At 40.4% G+C, this 23,583-nt stretch overlaps 1 protein-coding gene across 1 annotated transcript in view; it reads right to left on the bottom strand.

Moving 5' to 3' along the window:
* ZNF292 (zinc finger protein 292) overlaps positions 1-19,226 on the bottom strand; it is a 49,858-nt gene extending 30,632 nt beyond the window's left edge. The window contains exon 1 of the mRNA XM_064707499.1: positions 18,941-19,226. Coding sequence (XP_064563569.1) covers positions 18,941-19,102 — 162 coding nt within the window. The 5' untranslated portion in view covers positions 19,103-19,226. The remainder of the gene's footprint in view (positions 1-18,940) is intronic.
* Positions 19,227-23,583: the final 4,357 nt, after the last annotated feature.

Below are 23,583 nucleotides of genomic sequence, written 5' to 3'. Positions count from 1 at the left end.
AGATCAGCCCTGAGGAAAAGGACTTGCTTGCTCTCATAGATAAAAAGCTAAACATAAGCCAACAAGGTGTGCTCACAGCCCAGAGAGCCAACAGCATCTTGGCTGCACCGTGAATAAAGGCTGGGAGCTGAGGTTGATCAGCAGCAGAAGAAAATACTCTGGAGAGACCTCACTGTGGCCTTCCAGAATTTAAGTGGAAGAAATTTTGTATGGGCAGATAGCGACAGGACAAGAGAAATGCTTTTAAGTGAAAGCATTTTAGGCAAGTTTAGATTAGATGTTAGAAAGAAATTCTTTACTCAGAAGGTGGTGAGGTCTCATTCCCGGCACTGCTCAAGGCTGGGCTGGATGGGTCCTGTGCAACCTGATCTAGTGAATGGCATCCTTGCCCATGGCCTGGAACTAGATGATCTTAAAAGTCCCTTCCAACCCAAACCATTCTACGATTCAATGAACTTTGTACAATCAGGTTCCACAGGTGGTCATGAACCTGACCTTCACTTAAGAGTGATTTTGATCTCCCAGTCCCTGATTTATGGTGAGACAATACAGGAATGATTTGTGCTATCTTACTCCTCCCTACAAGATTATAACCTAGAGAAATTAAAAAGCAGGGGAAGGGAGATACCGATTATTTCTTTCAGTATTTGAATATCTGAAGTTTGTCTGTTTAAGCCTGCAAGTTTACTAGACTACTAAGGAAAGATCTCACACAATTATTCTGGCCAAAGGTAGTTCAAAAACATCAAGTGACAAAATCTTGAGCTTTCCTTTTTCAAAAAGCGCATGAAAGTACATGTTTCTTGTCAAAATCATACGTCATTTTTCAGATACTCTGAAAAGCAGACAATTCTGTTAATTCAGTTTGTAACAACAGAGACAGACACAATGAATTAAGTCAATGGTCAGCTCACAACCTGAAAGACAAGGTTTTTTTAAGGAATAAATCAGCTTACCATGGCAATACTATTACCTTACAATAAGACATGGGGAGTGAGATATGATTTAAATAGATGTTCTTTGTGAATGGCTGTCTTCTACATTAGACTGTGTTAGAAAATCAGATCTAGTGCCAGACATTGCCTGTTAAATACATGTAACAAAAGGGAAAGGAACTATTTTATAGTACCATATACTATTTCTACCACATACGTACTGTTCAAGTACAACTCATCATCTAGAAGATGTTTTCTTTTTCCATGCAAACTGAGAAAAACAAGGCTGTATTTATTTTCCTCAGGTCATGAAATATATTGCCTGTGGTTAGCTAAAGAACAGCACAAAAAGATAATGGCAATTCTAATACTGACCTTTAAAAGTTCCACACTACTGCCTGCTTGCAATTATTTAAACTCTTGCTTCCTCAAATTTCTTGTGTAGTACTACAGATGAGCATGAACAACCTTTCAAATACAGACAGCTGTATTTTAAGAATGTAACACACAGTAATAGTCTCACTCCTGCTTGTCAATATGCAAGTTACTAAAACATGCAAAAGTGAGCCATGAGAAGCACGCAAAGCAAGACACTGGAGCACTAAGAGTACGAAAATAGTGATTGTGTCTATTGAAAATCTTCCTATGCTGACTGCTGCTGAATGTGAAGAACACTGATAGTGCAGCCATGCTGACCTGTGAAGCAAACAGAACAGATGATGCTTCCTGGTTTTGTATTACCAGCACAATCCTCTCTTTGTATTACAAAACAAAGTGTAGCCCTGAAGGTAAGCTATAAGACTCATACCATTTAAACCTAAACTGAAATTAAAATAGAAATGTATCCCAATATTCGGTACCCTATGCAATTACTTGTTCCTGAACTGCCATCTTTCTGCTTTTGACACTTATAATTTTACTGAAGCTTAGAAAAGTGAGATTTACTAGATCTCTAGCAAAAAATATTTTCCCTTTCATGATTCTGTACTTCATTTTTGTTGCCTTTTGCACTGATCTCCACACCTTGAAGACAATCACTAAATGAAGACATGGATTTGAAAGTCTGACTAGTAGAGGCCCAGATAATTTCTCTCTGCTGTATTTTTTCTCCAACAAAGAGGCAGTCTACTATTCAATTACCAAAATAACCCAATTAGTAAGATCAAAGACACTCCCCCCAAATCCTAACTGCAACCTATAATCTTAGGCTGCAGTTTTGGAAAGGAAAACTGACTTATCTACTTCTCTCTGAAAAAGTATTGTTTGACCTTTCGGGTATGGCAGTAACGAGCAACAACTAACTGCTTACGTTTAACTATTACTCAAAAGAAAACGGAACCAGATTTGAAACTGCTGGTTGAACTTTCCTTTCCCAGGGGAGTTAGGAGCACCCTGAAATATTCAATAAAGTTCTCGCAGTATCCATGGTTCCACAAGAACTGTTCATCAGTACTGGAATGTGCACACAGACACAACTCTCTGCTGGAAGTTGAGAATCTGCACCAGTCACATCTTGCCAGTAGATAAGCTCACTCCCAACTCACAGCAACAGGAAATGCTGAGCAATCTCAGATGTGCAGCACTCCAGCGCAGAAGCACGCACGGCAACCGTGCACAAGCACAGCTCCCAGATGGTGTCACATCAAGGGTGTGCACACATCCTGATGCTAGGGTAACCAAGTATTTTGAGAGCTACAATTTGTGCAGCTAGACCAGCAGATACAGAAACTTCTAAAAACATTTCATAAATATATAGGTTTATGCAGTTGCTTTGAGATATCCAAGATGAAGACATTTCTTTTAAAAAATGAATATACTGGTGCTTTTTAATACTAATAAATTCACTATTGAAATACCAACATTAAATATAGATGAACAAAAGGTTTTTTTTTTTTTTAAATCTGTGAATTATATTCTAACTGCAAGGTAAACATAAAGCTGTTATAAATACATTTATTGTACATGCATAAATTCTTCAGACCAAGAACAGAAGAATATAGTGAGAAATAAAACACCTTTAAAAAAGGAGTCAAAAAATGCTGAATGGCCAGTAAAACACTGCTTTGGAGAATAAAGACAACAGAATTAAATGTTCTCCAGTCTTTCAGGATAGGCAGGAAAAAATTCTCAAATTGCATGCAGAGGTGACAAGCCCTTGAATGGCAACAGATCATAGATACTGGAGAAAGTGCTAGAAATTGCAAGCCAGCTTAGTCCCTGACAAAGGCCCTGAATCCTAAGACATGAAACACAAAGAACATGCTGACTTGATGTGGATTCTTGATCAAGCAGCTAGGTATAGTCATGATGGTGACGCTATCTTCTGACTTCACAATAGCAGAATAAAAAGTTTTGGTTTGTTTGGGTTGTTTTCTGGGAAACAAGCCTATTACACTGAATCTTGGGCTGAGATTAAACATTCATCTCATTCAATACAAGTTCATTTTTGAAAGCTGTTTTTTTCACAGTAAAACTGTGAGCCTGATGCATAATCTCACTGACTACTACAACCATTAAAGAACTGAGCATGTGATGAAGACAGCATTGTTCAAATTCCTGGAAAGCAGATAATAGTCTGCTTTTAAGGTCAATTTATGATAGTTTACAAACTATGCCAGGCTGCTGGCCTTGAGTCTTTTGTGCAATTCCAGCCCTGTGCGAGTATCATTACTAAATCACATGAAGGCACAGAACCAAACTAGCAAAACAGAAATGAACCTGTAAATGAACCTGAACAGATCTCCCCTTCCATGCAGAGTATCAGTTCTGGCTTGCAATAGTAAAATCATCCCCACCCCAAGAATTCAATGTCAAAGAGCTCAGTTAGAAGATGTCTAGGATGATAGCAGGCATGACCAATGAGCAGAAGACCATGCACTGGGCAATTGCCCTCACAGCTTCTAAAAAGGAATTGCTTCAAGAAGCATTTCCAGACCATCAGAACTTAAGAGATCACAGCAACATTGCCTGTGCTGCCTCTCTCCTGTAAGGAAAATGAACAGACTGGTTCAGAATAGCTTCATAACATGTGTTCTTTTTAACTAACTATTTGAGACACTAAAAATAAATTAGAAATCTAAATTTAGACATATCTGGAGTCAAGAAGATTTCCTACCAATACATTAGTACCAGATGATGTCTTTGTGAAGTCCCACAGCAAAGTTACATCCTAAAGGGACACACAAAAAAAATCTTTACAGCGTTATGCTACAATTATTCTCAGCCTTGATGATCTAAAGCTTCTAGAGATGAAAACTATCTTTTATTTTGTGATGTCTCTCCTTGCCTTTCTTTCCTCCTTGTTGTTCAGTGTTTTACCAGAAGATGGAGAACAAGCCCTTCACCACAAAAAATGTCAATTGCTGCAACTTTTTTTTTTTTTTTTTAAACTGTAAGGTTAAGGCTCCCATGAAAGGTTCCCACCTTATTTGAGAAAAGTGGAGGCAGCTAAGGAATTACTGGGATGCAATCAGTATTTACATTCAATTTGTACAACGACAAACTATCCAGCTAAAATGAACAAAGTATTCAAGCAAAAACTTGAACAGTTCTTGAACTAGTTCTGCATGCCAAAAAACCCCTTACTTCTGTGTCTAATTGAAACCAAGTCTACCTCAGACTGCCCATGAGACTTTACCATTAGGCATTAGAAATACTGTAAGACATGATTTTTAAAGCATTTAAGAGTAAACGAAATGGTTACATAGCATAAACCCCATCTCTTTCCCATATAAAAAAGCAGAGGGGAAAATGAGGGGAAAAAAAAGTATGAGTATCTATTGCTTTCACAATCAATCTTTATTTTCCTTTCACCTCTGTGTCCAACAGAAAAGCTCAAACATAAATGACTTGTTTCCATTTTGTTTTTCAGTTGGGATACCGTACAGGCTATTTTACAGATTTTTAGGTTACAACAAAACTTACAAAGAAAACCACATATTTTAAACCTGTCCACAAGCATCAGACAGAACAGCACCCATCTAAAATACTGCTATCACAGATTTGTTGTAATAAAATCAACAAAACCACTTTTTATTTATTTAGAACTGTACACAGAGAGGTCATTTTACATCAAAACAACACAGCACTGTACTTCTAAATAATTTCCAAAGCAGTTCAATGATACAAATTAAAACAGGCCCTACTTAACTGATTCAGTATTTGTTTACCAAGGCTTAGCACTTGTTACCTTGATTTTGTAGCTACGCAAGTGCTGCAAGAATATTAGCTCCTACTTGTTATTATAATACAAAACTATCCAGAATCAAACAGCAAAACTCCAGTATTTGAGACACTAAAAATAAATTAGAAATCCAAATTTAGACATATCTGGAGTCAAGCAGATACACAGCATCAGACTGCATATACAAAACTGTGGATGACATAAGCTAATGCAATTGTATTTTCTACAGGACAAATACTATTTAAATTATGGTACTGATCAAAGAACATCAATCTCAATTTGTACTCAATTTTCATTTCTAAAGCCTATCAAGATTTTAAGTTGTTGCTATGCTATTTTTACTTGAATGTGTCTTCTGAGTTGTTTCACAATAAAGTGTTAAGCAAAATATAGCTCTAGAAAGCCAAGACTCCTTTGGCTGAAGAATCCGATGATGACGCTTTAATTCTAATGGAGATATTGAGTTGTGCCCAGAAGAGAGGACTGAAGCCAGACTCTTAATTCCATCACTTACTGCAAGATTGTATTTAAGCAATTGTTTTCACTCTCAATTTCTGCAGGCATGGTGCAGAGCTATCCAATTTTTTTCCCATTACAACTCCTCTCCTCCACTGACAGGCTGCAGTTCCAATCTTTGCTGGTTTTTTTTTCTTTCCCTTCAAACAGAACTCCAGCTGCTTTCACACTTTGCAAGCCCATCCTAACATCACTGGCTTCCCTACCCTGCAGCTGAAAGCAAAGGAAAGTCATGTCAAGATTAGCAAATACCGAATCAGCGAGTCAACACTCATTCAGAGATGAATTTCAAAACCAGAATCTGAGTTTGCCAATTAGGTTCTGGTCCACAAAAAAGCTCACAATGACTACATCATTCCAGTGCAATGGAGTACATCTACTCCAGTGCACAAGGAGTAGATAGTACAGCAGAAAAGAGAGTTCTGAACCCATCACAAGCGGTTGTATTTCAGACTGGCATTCAGCTGGTTCCATTAACTGGATACTTGTTAGCAGCTGAAGTAGACTGTCTGCAACTGCTTCTGGAGCACAGCTTCTGGTTTAGTTTCATCCAAAAGACATTACAATTTCCACACTAGAAAGCTGTTCCACAATGCGGAAAGAAGTGTGCTAACAGGGATGATCAGATCACTTTCAAAGCAAACCCTGTGTCTGATCCAGGGTATTAACATACAGGAACTCACTCCTTTGGCTCACACTTCTGAAACTGTTCTTTCAACCGCTGTCTCATTCATCTACTGAAGAGAGAATTTCAGAACACTAAAAGCAAGTTTTTTTAGACTGTATAAGCAGCTATGTTTTCATACTCTTGTCTGTATAACAGTGTTTCTCTTTCCACAGGCAAAAAAATAGTCCACCCAAGCTTTGTTCACCCATGTATTTGAAGTATCATCTACAAGGCAGCACTGGTTTTTATTACTGGTACCTTCAGAACCCAGATACACAGGTATGCACTCTGTGATATAGATGCCCATCACTTAATAAGAACTGATTTTTTGGTGTTATCTAAACACATGAGCTCAAATACCTTCAAGTAGTAGTTTCCTGAACAGTTTTAAAGGTAATCCGTAAAAGCGTTGCAAAACTCTACCCATCTACAAATTTTTTTTTAATAAACATTCTCCCCCCGTCATCCTCTTAATTTTTTTTGTTCTCAGACTGATCAAGTAAATCTAAAATCTTGCCTATCAAACCAGAAGACAAAGAAATAACTGATCTATAACTGAACTTTTTTTTTGTGGTGAAACTGGAAAAGTTAACTGGAAAAATTAATACACATCTAGGTTTTATGTTCAAGCTCCATCAGAAAAGGAAAAGGAGCTTCACAGAAACAGTAAAAAATCAAGACATGCAGTAACTCATTCCTCTGGTCATACTTAAGGAAAGTTATCCTCCCTGAAGACTTTTTAGAGACAACAGTTAAGTTCAGAATACAAAGAGAGAACAGGTAACTGCTAAAGAACTGATACTACTTGCTGACTAATTTTGATTTGTTAGAAAGAATTAGAATGCTTTTGAAATCCAGTAAACGTAACCAACTACCCTGCAATGAATGATTCATTTTCTCAGTCTGTTCAAGCACTACACATTCATACATATATTCAGTAGCTTGTAACGTAACTACATATTATGTTGTTTATCATTCCACAAAATTAGAAAATATCAAAGTTGAACAAACATAGCAAGTTAGTAAGAATTACCATTAGCTGCTTTTTAACTCTTTCCTAAACAGATCTGCCTCAAATAACCACTTCTACTTAGGTCACTTCTGTGGATTTTTTTAAAAATAAAGCTCACGGCAGCTCTAGTTACCATTAATATGCAATTACTAAACAGATTTCAATGACTCTGAAAACGTAAGAGTGCACTGAGCATGTGAACTCCCCTCTGCTCTCCCTATACATATTTACACCACCTAAGGTGTAAATGACCTTGATGACTTCTTAAAACTCCTTGCCAGTAACTCTCAGGGTTGTACATCTCTATCTGAGTTAAGACAGATTGTGGGAAGAATCCATGTCATAATCTTAAGGATAAGTTTCTTTATCAACTTCTGGAGGAATTTTTTTAAACTATTATTATAATTCAGTTTTTAGGAACTTTAGCATGCCAACTCTCTGGGACAGAAACATAAAAAGTTAGCCATGCCTCTAATCCATTAGTTATACATCACTAGGCAGATAACGTAACAACAACAACAAAAAAATCTCAGGTTTGTTCTCTAATGCATATAACTGTGTAAGGGGAAGTACCCACTATCCTCAATTTACAGATACAAAACCAAGAGATGTTAACTATGCTGTTGGAAAATATATTTATATTTTTAAGACAAGTCTATCTTAGAGGAAGGTTTGAAAAAAAGCACCTCAGCAACTACAGAAGCAGAAATAGAAGAACAGCTTGTGGGGCTCTACTACAACTCTCATAAGTAATTACGTCATATACCATCACCCAGAAAGTTTAAAAAAACCCACAGGAAAGGGAGACAACTGAAAGTTAATTACTAAACACAGAACCTTCTCTTAATTGACAGAGAGATATTTCTCTCCCCAAATATAAGTTAAAAGGCACAAGCAATTTGCATGTTTCTCATCTGGGCATGCTGAACACATAGTGAAGGTGCTCAGCTTGCTAATTATTAAACTGAAAGAGGTAAAAGCAAAATTACCTTGGTGCTATTTGTCCTCTTATTTTTTTAGGCACTATTTTGCTTAGAATTCAAATCCCAGCTAGTTTTAGAAAAAGACCTAGAAAAACCTAGAAAATGTATGGAGAGCTCTGGTTACATCCATAAACTATTTTAGAACAAATAAAGTTATTTAAAACACCAGCAAACAATTTCATTAAGCCTCATGCTTTGCCACATACAGTAACAGAAAATACGATTCTTTAGGTTTGCCTTTAATCTTTCAACATTTTGCATTTAACAGGCTCTTTTCGATTGGGTCATTGGTATCAAATTTCTCTCTTGCATCCTAACATAAGTGAACTTGCTATAGTTCTAGGCTACATTTCTCTCTATTCAGATATTCAATCATGTCTCAATTCAATGTTGTCATCCCAACACTCATATTTTAGTCTGTTTACTTAAAAAGAGCATTCAGCAGTTGGCTATTAAACAAGCATTTCATGAATGTGGCGGGATGTTCATTACAGTAAACTTTCATCCACTGCCAGGAAATCTAATTTACCTATTCTTTTAATTATCAGACTGGCATATGGGCAGATTAAAAATAGGAAGACAGCCAGAAATAACTGCGTCTAATCTGGAAATATGTACATTTCCTGCAACATAGGTGACTTAAACTTGCTCTCTCATCAAGTGAAATGAGATATTACAATACTTCTATAGTTCAACTAGACTACATTTTTGCATTAGCCATCTTTATCAACTTCTCCCACTGCACTTTTAATTCTGATGATAACTTAACTGATAATCTTCATCCTCAATAGAGAGATTACTCAATTGCTATTTTAAACTTGTCTACTCAGCACTGTCAAATTGGCAGATGCCTTCCATCTGATTGATATTTCCAGTGAAAGAACAAGGCAACATCTACCACACTGTGTCTAATAACCACCACTGTCCTCTTCCCAGTTGTCACAGTACTGTCACTATGTCCACATGTGGGAAAGGAGAGGAGCCAAGGCCATACTTTCTCCTGAATATGTTGGCAAACCTGAGCAGAACTCTGAGTTCCTGCTGTCACACTGACACGATGACCAATTCTGGCTGGGTATCCAAAAGCAGGGTTCAGTCACTGCACAAGTTTCACCAAAAACATTATGCAAGTTCCCAGTCTGCAGAATGGGGATTATGAAGTTTTATCGTCTTAACTATTACAGATTCATAAACAGAAATTACTTTTTATCCCTACAAATCTCTTCATAAGACCAACCCTCCAACAATTAAAAAAAAATAAAGAAGTTCAGATTGTGTCTTTTGTGATTCTGAACATTTACTCTCTACTTGTACCTATCCTTGTGTTCCCTGTATTAAAAACCAGTATATCACCACAGGCTCCTGAAACAAGTGCTCTATGACAGGACCAGCACTGGTGGACAGGGGCAGAGCAACGTGGACTTCAGGAGCGTTTGATGCTCTGCTGCACTGACATGCTTGTTTCCAAACTGGAGAGGCATGGATTGGATGGATGGACCACACTGTGGATAAAGAACTGGCTGTATGGCCACAGGCAAAGAGTTGTGGTCAAAGGCTCATTGTCCACACGGAGACCAGCGGTGCCTCTCAGGGGTCAGTACTGGGGCTGACTGAACACCTTGGCTGGTGACAGGGAAAGTGGGACCAAGCGCTCCCTCGGCACATTTGCTGATGACACCAGGCTGTGTGGTGAAGCCAACATGCTGGAGGGAAGGGATGCCACCCGGAGGGACCCTGACAGGATGGAGGTGAGGGCTGTGCAAACCTCATGGAGCTCAGAGGTGCTATTGGTGCAAGGCTCTACACCTGAGTCGGTGCAATCCCAGACACACCGACAGGCTGGGCAGAGAAATACTTGGGTGTGATGGGTGAAGAAAGACACCATGAGCCAGCAGGGTGAGCTCACAGCCCAGAAAGCCAGATGGAATCCTGAGCTGCATCAAAAGAAGCATGGCCAGCAGGTCAAAGGAGGTGATTCTTCCCCTTTATTCTGCTCTTGTGGGACCCCATGTACAGTACTGCATCCAATTCTGTGTTCCCAACATTAGAAGGACATGGAATTGTGAGAGCAATTGTTAGAGTTCAGGGCCATGAAGTTGACAAGAGGACTGGAGCACCTTCCCTATGAACACAGGCTGAGAAAGTTGGGGCCATTCAGCCTGGAGAAGAGAAGGTTGTGTGGAAACCTCATAGCAACCTTCCAGTATCTGAAGGGGCCTACAGGGAATCCAGAGAGACTCATGATCAGGAACTGTAGTGATAGCACAAGGAATAATGGGTACACAGTGAAATCAGGAATGTTTAGGTTAAGTATTAGGAAGAAATTCTTTACTGTGAGGGTAATGAAACACTAGAACAGGGTGCCCAGGAAGGCTGTGGATGCCACAAACCTGGCACTGTTCAAAGCCAGGCTGAATAAGGCCTTGAGCAACCTGTTCTCGTAGGAGGTGTCCTTGCCCATGGCAAGGGGGGGTTAAGACTAGATGATCCTAAAGTTTCATTCCAACCCCCTAACATTCTATGAATCACAAGACTGAGAAACTCCTTATTCATGATTTAATGCCCGATCACTGAATGTACTTTACCAATTCACTGAAACAATTATTTGGTCTGTTAGATATACAAACACCAAACAGGATTTGTCTACTTGACAGAACTCATTCTCTCCATCATTCTGAAAAACAGAAGAGGAATCCTTCCAGAATATGTTGGTTGTTTTTTTTTTTTTTTGATATACAAGACACTGAGAATGCTACACCAGCTCAAATGAAAAGTGCTCTATTCATCTAAAAGAAAACAGAGTTACAAATAAAGACTGGTCTTTATCCTAAAGAATTTTACTTCAGGGAGTTAAGGTTCTCAAAGGAGCAAATGCACCTGTCCAGCAGTTAGGAGAGAAGGAACACCAGGAGGCAGTGTTTGAAGATGGATGGAGCTTTGGTAGTGGTCTATATAACATGAGTTCCTATAAGAACAAAGAACTGTATGACTGGTTCAGAATGAGTAATAATCAAGTGAGAGCTACATTAGTTAGCACAGGATTTTCCTATTTCTCTGATGAATGTTTAGTTTACTTTACCTACATACAAGAAATCATAAAGCTAGAAATATTGTATACCAGAAGACTGTACAACAGTAACAGAAGAGAAGATGGAAGAGACATTTGACCAAACTATTTTCACCAAAAACGGGCACATGTTTTGGCAAGTTTGGTCCAATTACCAACTGGATCAGGTCTACTTTCAGAGAACAGTTTTATAAAGCTCCACTGCCTTTCTGACATTACATATATCTTCTTTCTGAAAGTCTTTGCCAAGTACAAGGTATTATTAGATTAACTCTTCAAAAATGAAAGCAGTGTACTTCATTCTTAGAGATGAAAGACCTGAGAAATAATACCCTGGAGTTGTATTTAACGTATATTTGGAAGAATAAACATAAAAAAAGATTTCATACTTCAAAAAAAGACTTGCATACTTCCTAAAACATGACACATTAAGTTGTTAACCAATGCAAAAAGCACAGACCTAATAAAATGGGAAATGCTCTCTCAAAAGACCGTTTCAAGCCATACTGTTTACCTGTTATTTAAACTAAAATTTGCAAATTGTTATATATCATCATTGCAAAGAAGCTGGTGGCCTAAGAACCTCAGGCTAGTTTCCCTCTTGAAAACTATGGAAATAAACACACTGTATTATACTTGTGCAAGGATATGCATAGAGGCCTTTAAAAGACACCAATTAAAAACGTTTGACCTCTGAGTATTAACTTTTCACTAGAAGTGTTTCCTAGAGAAACAGTGGTTTGCTGATAGAAGGGATTTTCTCTGCAACTTCAGTAAAAGCATCAAGTAACTTAACTCCACAAAATATGTGCATCAGGGTAACTATGACACTAAGTATCTATTTGCTGAACTTACATGGAGAGATGAGCTTTTGTCAACATGCTGAAGTTTTAGTAATTTTTATCCCTCCACCTACGTTTTGTCATGTTCTTAACTGCCTTAATTTGTTAGCTCCAGAGAACTATCACTCTTCTCTTTAATATTTGTACTTGGAAGGAGAAATGTTTTAAGTTAAATCCTAAGTCTTAGATAGACTGTCACCTTCTTACCAAATTCTTATTAGATTACTACCTTCCCTGCAATTAAGAACTAAAAAAATCCCATATGTTCCAAACATATAGCAACAAAGCAAAAAGGAAAGAGTAAAAGAGGAAAAAAATAACATCAAGAACTGCAAAAACTGTTCTCAAAAGTAAAAAGTAGAAAATAACTGAAAATAGCATTGAAAATATAAGAGCTGCTTCCAATAGAAAGAGAATATGCTACTTTTCATTATCTACATGGGATACAATAAATCACAATAGTCATAAGCTGCAACAAGATATTAAGTTATACATATGGCAAGGGTGGCCAGAAGGAATTACTGAAGGCAAAGAAAACTGAACTGACACATGTTATGCAGAGAGCTTTTTTGAATCTTCTTCAATGGACAGTTTTGAGAACAGATTAAACAAGCATTTGTAGCTATGGCCTATCAATAATCAATGCTGCTTTGGAATCATGGTCTAGCTGGCTTATTTCAATACAGGAAAATCTATTAATAAAACCTTCTAGTACAGATCTCAACAGTTCCAACAAAGACCAGCTCCAATCTAGTATGATGTTGGGGCTTGATGCCATTATTGAGGACAAGGATTAGAACATTTATGCTCACTCATCAGATTTACCCTAAACAGCAAGGGTGCTTTCTTCTAAAAATGTATTACGCACATTTGAACTGGATAGGTACTTTTACTGTTTTATTTGAAAGCAAGACAATTTCCCTAACTCCATGCAGTTTAGTTAAAACCAAAACAAACAAAAAAAAAAAACCAAAAAAAACCCAGGAGGTTTTGCTTCTATCCATCCAAAGAGATAATGTGGCTGTTTGACATGTCAGGTCTCACAGTGATGAAGTAGCACAAAAATGCCTGAGGCAGCTGAAAGTCTGCATGATGACACAGTGGTGGCAGGTGTTTCTCTTCATGCATTTGGGAATCTATGTGATGTATTATATTTTAGCAGATTCCTTGCTATTTCTGGCAGCTGTACATCTCTCCCTGAATACCAGAACATCTGGAGGTCACAGGTATGAAAGAAAAATCAAAGGTACTGGAAGTTATAATGGGAATCTTGCACTTGTGGTAATGTACTTACAAAAAAATAGGAAGTAAAAAAATGGAATAGGAAATAGGAAATGAAAAAAGACAGAAACATAGTAACAGAAACTTTTAAGTGTTAACCTCAGTGTAAAAATCCCTCACTGGACTCAACAGAAAACACTTTCTACTCAAAGTGGAAGCATACCCAAAAGAAGAGACACATACTTGGTTAGACATATTAGGGCATAATTGAACTGAAAGCTCAAAAAATATCAACTTACTAACAACTACATTCCATCAGTTTGTGCCTGTATTATGTCTGTTGAGCTAAACAAAATCTAAGATGGATACCTACCTATCCACTCAGTGAAGAGTTTGATTAAAGTTGTCTGGAGTAAGAAATCAGGTAGGATATTAACAAAACAGGAAATGTCTTCTTGCTTATATTAAAAAGGCACCTGACGTTTTGCTGGTGGTGTTTCTTACCATCAGTGAACGCTAATCTTATGGTCACATCACAGCTGCAGGTGTTCAATGAAATAGCAAAAAACATCCTTCAAAGGCTCTTGAAGTCTTTAGACACAGAATTACTCCTGGCAAGGAATCATACTCTAACTCCTGCAGGAAAAAATAAAGCAGCCTACTGAAACACTTCCTTGTCACTAGATTAAGACAGGCTCTAGGTATGGATAAATCCAGAACATCTAGGTAAAAGGTTTAAGAAATGCTTTATTTCAAATTTTATGGATAGAACTGAAGATTATTTCTGTCATCTTGTGTCTGAAGAGGAAGTTGAGAACACAGAGATTAAAAGTGAGGACGACAATGACAGCTGAAGAGGGTGACAGCACCAGAAAGCTGTCAAGTCTGTGAGGTATAAAAACTGAATGCCAATTATAGTAAGATTAACAGGAGAATTTGTAAGAGAAAACATAAGCCTAACCTCCAACAGAAACAAATAATTAGCAGAAACCTGTACTATACAGTGATTACAAATATGTAATAATAATAATAAAAAGGTTTTAATGTAGAGACATGTAGGTCTGCTTTTAGGAGGGATGTCTTAGATTATAGATCCCCATATTATCAAGATCTACTCTAGCATGACAGCACACCCAAAAACAGGGTAAGACCTTAAGGTCCCAATACTTCACTAGAACCTCAACACACAGTAAAAATCAGCTAGAAACGGTAGGAACAAACTGTAGAGGCAGAGCAGTTAAAAACAATTTTTCTTTATAAGAAGTTTTGGGGGATCTTTTAAAATACCCCAAAATTTTCATTACCCCCCCATTTTCCTATCATCATTACACCTGTTCTGCTACTAGTGTTAAGAATATTCAAGGTTACTACTGGGTAAACTGCCAACACTAGAAGGATATTAATGTGTCTACTAACAGCTAAGCACACTTTTAACACATTTTAACACATCTTTTTCATAACAGGCAGACATAACAAGACAATCAAGAAATGAACCAAAAATGCACTCAAAGTTACTGAGGAAAGGCCACACAACCACCCAAACTGTATCTTATGCTTATAATCCAGGCCACTTTATGCTCACAACTTGCACATTAGTAGAACAAACCAAACTGCTTTACACTTTTGGAGAATTTGTACCACAAAGTACAGAAGGAGAGAGAAAACCCAACCCTTAGAAGCAGATTCAGGAAATAAACGAAGTGTCAAAATAACAAAGGAGGGAAGACTCAAAATATGTCAACTACAGAAAAACAGTCAGAAGAGGTAGAAGCACCACAAAGATTTCACAACCACCTGGTGACAACAGAAAATTTGTTACCAGTCTGCAATCTGGTTTTATTTATACAAAATAAATTTTTTAAAAAGGGGCACACTGTGTAGTGACAACTGGAAGGGAACACAGCCCATAGTGAGGAGCTCTGATATACCCACCAGCAGCACATTCACCTAGCTCTCAAGCACAAAAACCTGGGCACACATTTTGGTCTTCTCCAACTGAATATAAACAACTGGTCACCTTTAAGAGCCAAGTCTGAAAATAATTGAATCAGCCACCACATGGTGACAAGAACAGCAATCGTCTTCAGATCATTCTGAATTCTTGCAAAATTTACACTTGCAAGTTTTAGTCACTACAACTGAAGACACTTGTTTTGTCTGCCACAGTCTGCACTCATACAGTTGGTGAAAACATAATTGCTTCTCAAGGATTTGCTCATTATCGAATTGCAATGGAAGAGCACAAATCACAATTAAAAAATCATTTTACATACACCCACATGGATGTGAATTCCACTTGATAACAATGAAAATAATGCTCTCTATTGCAGGCTGACAATGGAGAACAGAACTACAATCACACAGACCTAGTACAGATTTAAGGTCCAGTCTATAATCCCCTTAAAATTTAAGAATAATTGCATCATTTCACAGAGCAATCAGCAGCAACACACAAACATATTTATAGCTAATGAAATGCTGCATATAAAATACATCAAAGTAAACTTTATTCTTACAAGAGAACAGGTCTGTAACATTTTCTGTCAAGGTACAAGGGTCTTGTTTTCCTGTGTTTTTAATAGTTATTCTACACTGTTCGGTTATAAACAATAAAGTATTTCAAACTGAGGTATTTCAAAACCAGATAAAGGACTTGGCTATACAGCTCCCACTTCATTTAATAGGAACAGAATACTTAAATCCTTTATTTGCCTTTGAACCTAAGGATCTTTCCACGCTTTACTGCACATTCTTTAGCTTTCATCAGTTTGACATTAAGCTTATTTCTTGAACACTGTTATCCACTTCATTAAAAAAAAAAAGTTAATTTATGGCAACAAGCTAGGTGATTGCTGGGCTCCAGTGGCCACCTGGCAAAACAAAACAAGGACACCAGACCAAGATCTGTGCAGTTATTACATGAGTAGAAACTAAGCAGGAAAAAAAAATAATGTGAAATACTGAGGGAAATACTAAAATATTTTTTTATTACTGAGCTTCTAGACCCAAGAAGTGATATATATTCAATTTATATACATAATAAATAACAACTCTCAGTTTCATATATTTGACCAAATCCTTCTTTCCTGCACATATTTTCATATACTTGATTCTAGAAAGCATGGCAGATAGCTTTAAACTGTTATTTGGAAGACATTTCTGAGATGGCTTTTATATTACATGGTTTTTCTACAACTTGTGTCATGCAGTGCAAGCTAAGTAGCTAAGCCTACTCTCTGAATCCTGAATACTATTTTGTGTTAGCCCAAATAAAGGATTAAAACTGCAGAAGAGGCTGGATAAGTATTCTGGCACCACAAGCACAGGTGAACAGATTTAAAAAACGCCTGCTGAACCACTACAAAATGCTTGCATAACGACACTTTTTAATACATTAAGCATCTGTTTAGTCCCCTGTTCAAAATGTGAAAAGCAGGATCTTTCAACATTGAATGGTATGTCTCAATTCTCAGGGTTACACATCAGCCTTCAGGCTGCAAAAACAGATACAGCCGTACTATAAATCCTGGTATGGAAGGAACAGTAACTCGTTTCAAAACAGCATGATTTCTATGTCACTTTCTACACAACTGATTTGCTCAGTGAGACTTCTTTTGAAAAAGTGCATGGTTAAAAAACGTAGTAAACTTGAGCTTTACAATGGACTTTTGTAACAGTCATTAAAGTAATGAGAAGAATATTCATACTTGTTAAATCTGAAATCAATCAATCAACTCTAGAAGCCACTCGCTAAGAACACGCAACCACGATTTCAGTGATAAATCTGCTTTAGACATCAGTAATCTACTCTGTACGTGTCAAGGATGGTGTCTTCATTCCCACCTACCCAACACTACTTCGGTTCAATGAACAGCTCATTCACAAGTCGAGCGGCAGCCAGGAAAGGCACATTTCCACCTCTCAGTGTAAGAAGTTAAGAAAGCAGACACAAAGATAAAATAGACTCAGAACACACTGATCTGAACCAACATAAACCAATCTCTCTGTGCTTAATCCAATGTTTCTGTGCATCAACATGGACATTCTAACCAGGCACAACATGATAAATTTTGACCAGAGGAAGACGAACCTGACATATGAATACTGTATATACAAAATAAAATAAAACTATGCTTAAAATATTTAGTAGCAAATCTTCCTGGTTAGTAGGAAGTAGAGCCCAGTTTAATCCAGAAGCGACAGATGCGAAATTAGCATGCTACAATGGCCACCAAGAATCAACTCCTTAACAAACCAGATACAAAATCATAAATAAAACACATTTCAAACTAACCATGTGAATTCACTCTTACTCATTCCACCTTTTAATAATTTGCCTGACCATCCATGAATGGGTGACAGTAATGTGTAAACAAACACTACCACTTGTACCAGCCAGACTATTAAACAAAGTGAAGCTACACAAGTAGTGGTTTCTGTGGCCTGAAATATTGGAGAACTTGTTTTATACACTGGGATGCACCCAATGCTATCCAAGAAAGGATATCTAAGAGAAATCAAGAGACCATGTATAGACATAGATATGACTAAAACGGTCTGCTTTTTTAGCAGTTCGTGGAGCTAGTACCACAAAGTTGGTTTAGGAACAAATACTCAGCAGGTTCACCAGCTCAGAAGAAACACCTGCAAACAAGCCCTGCCTCAGGAGCAGCCCAAGCTCCGGGAAGCGGGCCTGCACCCGACGGCTGAATAATTACACACAATGGTGCTTCAAACAGTGCCGGCTCGGGAGCCCTCGCCCGAGGTGGGACTGCGCTCCCTCGACAGGGCAAGAAAACGGGGAGCAACACCACAGACCTGTCACCGGCACCACCACCCTCACCTTCCCAGCATGGCAGAAACTCCACTATCCCTCCCGTGTACGAGGCAGGAAAGGGAGCGGGGGGAGGAAGGGGACACAGAGCAGGAGCTCCGCGCCGAGGGACGCGGGACGGACTGCAGCTCCTGCCCGGCCCCTCGGGGGAGCGGCGGAGCCCCCACCTCCCGGGCCGCCGCCTCCCTCCCTTCGCCCCCAGGGGAGGAGGGGTGTCGGAGCCACGGGGACGGGGGGGCCCCCGGTCCGCCACCGCCAGGAACAAAGGGCCCTTCGATAAGCCGAGCCGCAGAGCACAACAAAGGGGCCTGGAGACCGCGAGAACCGGGGCGGGGGGAGGCGAAGCGGGGGATGGGGATTACGGGCCGGGCCGGAACGGCAGCGGGCGCGGGGGCCACTCTGCCTCAGCCCACAACGCGCGGCGGCGTCGATCGCCCGGCCGGGTCCCGAGCACCGAGTCCCCGCTCCCCCCTCCCGCGCCGGCCGCAGCACCGGGCCGCCGGCTGCGGGTTCCCCGCGGCGGGGGCGGCGCTGGTCCCGCCCGGCGCCCGCGCTCCGGCCTGGCCAAGCTCTCTCGCTCTCACACACACATACACATTCACACCCCGCCGGGGAGGGGAGGGAGCGGGCGGGGGCAGGGCACGGAGGAAGGGAAGGGAAAAGGGAAGAGGCGGCCTGACCTGGCAGAGCTGCTTGCAGTACTCGGTGGCCGCCTGCACGGCCGGCTCGCGGCTCTCCCGCAGCCCCGTCTCCAGCTCCAGCAGCCGCTCCCGCAGGCGCCGCAGCTCCAGGAGGTCGCCGCCCGGGCCGCCACTCTCCCGCTCGGCCTCCTCGTCCGCCATCTTCGCACCCCGCTCCGTCGCGTACGCAGCCCCCCCGCCCCCCTTTCCTCCCTGCCTGCCTCCCCCGGCCCCCCTCCCGCTCCGCTCCGGGTCACGTGATTACACAATGCCACGTTCCAGGGACGGGGGGTCACGTGCGGAGGAGATGGAGACGCGCGGGAGCGCGCGGCGCGCGCGCGCGCGCACCGCCCGCCGTCCCCCCGCGGCGCAAAGGACTGGGGCCGGGGAGGGGGCGGGGCCTCTGCGCCTCACGTGACGCCACGCCACGCGCGCCAGGGCGCGCCCCCGCGCAGCCACGTGACGGGGCCCTCCCCCGCCCGCGCGGCGACGCGTTTTGGCGGCAAAGCGGCCGCAAATGGCGGCGGCTTCGGGGGCGGTGAGGGAGGGTTGGATCGGTCCGGTTTGGCCGCTGACCCTCGAGTTCAGAATCACGGAATCAATTGGGTTGGGAAAGACCTCTCAGATCATCGAATCCAGCCTATGACTGAGCACCATGAGATCAACTAGACTGTGGCACTAAGGGTCACATCCAGTCCTTCCTCTCACTTGAGAGCGCCATATGGCGCAAGCCACTGCGGGACGGGCCGTGGCCCACACCACCGAGGTTTTGTGGCTTGTTGATTACCTCACCTTTCTTCCTCTGCAGGAAGTGTATTAGCCTCAAGGATGCCGCTGAGTTGTCTTCACACCTGGATCATCATGGTTTCGTAATTGGAAATGGGAAGTGCAGCTCAGCTGTTCAAATTAAGCAGTTGAGATCTGGAGGTTCTGGAGGGCTTTGTTGCCCTAGCATGCTGGGCCAAACACCCTCTCACACACTGGTGATGTACTCACAATAGTGCCAAGCTCCAGTCATGGACATTGTCCTTCCCTGCATCTACTGAATTAGCTGAGGAGACTCGTCTGTCACAGGTGTTGGAATACTGGAGATGGGCCTGAGGCATTGATTCTGGTGAGAAGGAAAACATGGATCTGATGGACACTGAATTGGCATGGATACATGTTTTGCAGTCTTCTAGGTTGCACTGGTTGACGTGTGTTGATGGCTTCACGCTCCTCGCATTGCCAGCCCTCATTGAGGAATTGAGGAGGAAATGTGTTACAGCAGCGAGAGCCCTGTCTGAGCTGAACTGAATCATTTCTCATAGCCAGCCAGCGCTGTCTTAAACTGGGCATTTCACATCATCTGAAAAATGAGGAATGCCGGTACTTTGCACTAACTTATATTGGGTGTAACAGTATTTTGACTGGAAGAGGCTACCAGCAGACCCCTAATCATGCCTTCCAGTCTTGCACTGACCCAGGTGTAACTCAGTATCCCATACCCACTACCTTATCTTGCATGACCATGGGATTGATTTTATGTTCTGGTGGTTTTTTTTGGTCACAAAAAGACAAGTGGCACTACCTGCTTCTTGCACACAGTTGAAAGCTGAGGCGTATGGTGAAATGAACACTAAATCAGAGCTAGGAAGAAAAGAGGTTCTTCCAGAACTGTTAGTTTGCAAGTGTAGACATTCACAGTGAGAGCACTGAATATGCAACATTTTGGAGACAGGCATGGGAATCTGGTCCAAAAACGACCACATTTTGGGTCATAGCAGTGAACCCAAAGTGGTGTTTTTCTTGCTTTCCATACAAGCGTCCAAGTAGATATCTTATTTGCAACTTGTAAGCCTGAAACATTTTTAAGTTTCTTGACTTTTTTTGCACAGGAAATCCATTCTATTACAAGCAGCAGAAGAGAAAACCTCCAGCTTTTCCATTTAAGGTTAGTGTAGCACCAGATAAATCTGGTTTGTATGTATCCCTTGCTACCGAACCGCCTGTAATGCCAGTTCTAGTCAACCATGCAAATACTAGAAACAATGGCATGAAGACCTATTTATTCTTTCTCAATCACTTAATATATCTGCAGGATCTAAAATACCTCCTCCTCTGGATAACTCTGTCCTATACTGTGCCATTTGCAATTATTTTCACTTAAGGGTGAACCACAATACCCCAATTGATAGTCTGTCCTTGCTTTAGCTTGCTGTATTGTTTCTGCCTTGACCAGGGGGTGTTCTGAATTGAGCCCAGGCCAGGAAGAAAGGAGAAGGGGAGTATGGGTTTCCCAGTCATGCCACTGGTTAGCACTTGGAGAGGGTAGAGTAAGCATTGTTTGTTTTCTTCTCCTCCGGGTCAAGCCAGAAGTAGCCTGTCCTTCAGTCCTTCAGTGCTACCCTGAAGAGGACTTGCACTTTAACCTCCAGGAGCTTTGTGCAAGGGAGGACTCCTGTCTTTAATCATGACTCATAGGCAGAGAATTGCGAATCTTATATCTAAGAGACACAGAAAATAATTATTAAGTGGAAGGAATGACCACAAACAGTAGTGAAAAACAAAGGAGTTATTTTTTCTTGACAATAGTGAGAATGTGATGACAGCTACTGCTTCAAGTGTGGCAATGGTCTAAGAAAGAGGAAAAGAAAAAAGAGCAACTGCAAGGCCTTGCTATTCATCCTGTATTTGACTCCTGACAGAAGCTACACTATGGTGGATAGAGCTCATGGAAGAGAAGAGCTGTTGCTTAATGTTGACAGGAGAAAGAGATTGTGCAGAGCAGAAGTTCTTTTCAGATACCTGTTTTCCTCAAGGGCCTGTGGGGCAGGCTGTGTGACAGTGGAAGAATGTGAATATAAGAGAGAGGAGGCTTACATTGCAGAAGAAGAAACATTGACTGTAATTGTAACTATAGTCAAATAATTCGCTTGCTGTTAAAACAGAAAAATACAGAGAAGAGAGAAGCAGATGAGGAAGATGCATGTATTGGGAAGGACAATTAAAGGAGGGATGAAAGAAATGAACTCAACCAAAACAGTCCAAGAACAAAGACTGTGAAGATGGTGAGAAAGAACAAAAAAAGGATGAAAGACTGGAAGGGAAAGGACCTGACTTTTACACCAGTTCAAAGACGGAATTTTTTGTCAAGAAGTCCTGAAAGGCCTGTTACTTGGGTGTGCTAGAAATAAATATTTAAGATAAGGGCTTGTTGCAGTAAGTGCTCCTCACCATCACAAAGTGCTTTGGGGTTCAATTACACTCTTCCCTGTTCTCTTACTCTTGCCTCTTCCTTGACTGATTTATTATTTCCGCAGTGTGGTGTTTTCCTAGCTCCATACTTTGATTCTCATGTCTCAAAGCTGTCATTTAGAGGAGGCACTTCAGATATTCTTTATGGTTTGGGATGCAGGGCCTGGTTAGAAATGCATAAGAGGTAAAGGAGTCTTCATGACGAGTTGTTTGAAATAGCTTTCAATAATTAAAAAAATTAGTCTCCCACTATTTGATTTTAGGTAGTGGACGAGGGAAATGGAGCAAGTAGCACAAGAAGTATCAGAGGTTAGAATGATGACAGCGAAGAGAGAGGGTTCCAATAATGATGACAGTGTAGCTTAGACTGTACTTAGCCAGTAGCTGGGAGGAGGCTAACTCTTCCCAGGACAGTGTCATGTTAGCAAGAAAAAGCTGTGATTTGTGTGTGTCACTGGAACCCTGGCAACAAAACTAGATCTTTTAGGGGTAACAGAAGATATGACAGAATAAAGATTAGGATGGGATCACACAAATATTAAAACACTCAAGGTGTTTGGGAAGTTAAGGGGATTAATGGAGGATTAGAATTTGCAGTGTGATAGATATTTAAGAAACAAACAGCAACAGGACAAATAAAGTAGAACTTGTTAGAGTCGTTATTGGGAAAATGTGTCCAAGAACTTCTGTTGGAGAGCATGAAGATGTGCAGGAGATGTTTGGCTTCAAGTCTGGAGGGAAATAGTTTTTAGAAGAATAATTAGGAAAAATACTACTTGGAACAAAAACAGATTGATAACTAAGGTTCTTAATTTCTTCGGTCAAACTTTGAGAAGTTAAGGGAATGAGCTGGTGATGACAAATGCATCTAGGTGGTTGAGGACTTGCTTGTGGAAAAAGTTTGGCAGCTGCCAAATCTCTCTGAAAAAAACATATCTGTAATTCAAGTCTCAAACAAGAGCGACAGTCATTCCCAGCTTGATAAATAGCCACTTCAAAAGGATTATTGGGAACAATCAAAAGCTTGGAAGGAAAGGAACAATATGATTACTTGAAAAATATTAAGAAGGGTAGGAATAAAGTGAGAATTTTGAGAAGCTCAGCTTCCTTTACAAAGGAAATTAAAGCAGGGGCTAATGAGAAAGAAGATATGAAATGTTTCCACATTTGAGATGAAAGGAAGGAACCTATCACATACCCATCTGAAACATCAGAAGATCTTTATTCATCCAGAAATTTCCATTAATGGTGTAAGGTGTAAGAGCTATAATAATGAAATGTGCTGATGATACAAAACAGTGAGACAATTTCAATATGAGAAGGATCAAGACTAGATGACCTTCAGAACCTTAATAACAGAATGGATTAATTTTAATAACACTACATGCAAGGAGACTGATAGCAAT

Source organism: Zonotrichia leucophrys, chromosome 3 (genome assembly GCF_028769735.1).
Source record: "Zonotrichia leucophrys gambelii isolate GWCS_2022_RI chromosome 3, RI_Zleu_2.0, whole genome shotgun sequence".
In the NCBI taxonomy this organism is placed as follows: Eukaryota; Metazoa; Chordata; class Aves; order Passeriformes; family Passerellidae; genus Zonotrichia; species Zonotrichia leucophrys.
Note: the sequence above shows the minus strand (reverse complement) of the source record. Positions and strands in the feature narration are given on the sequence as shown.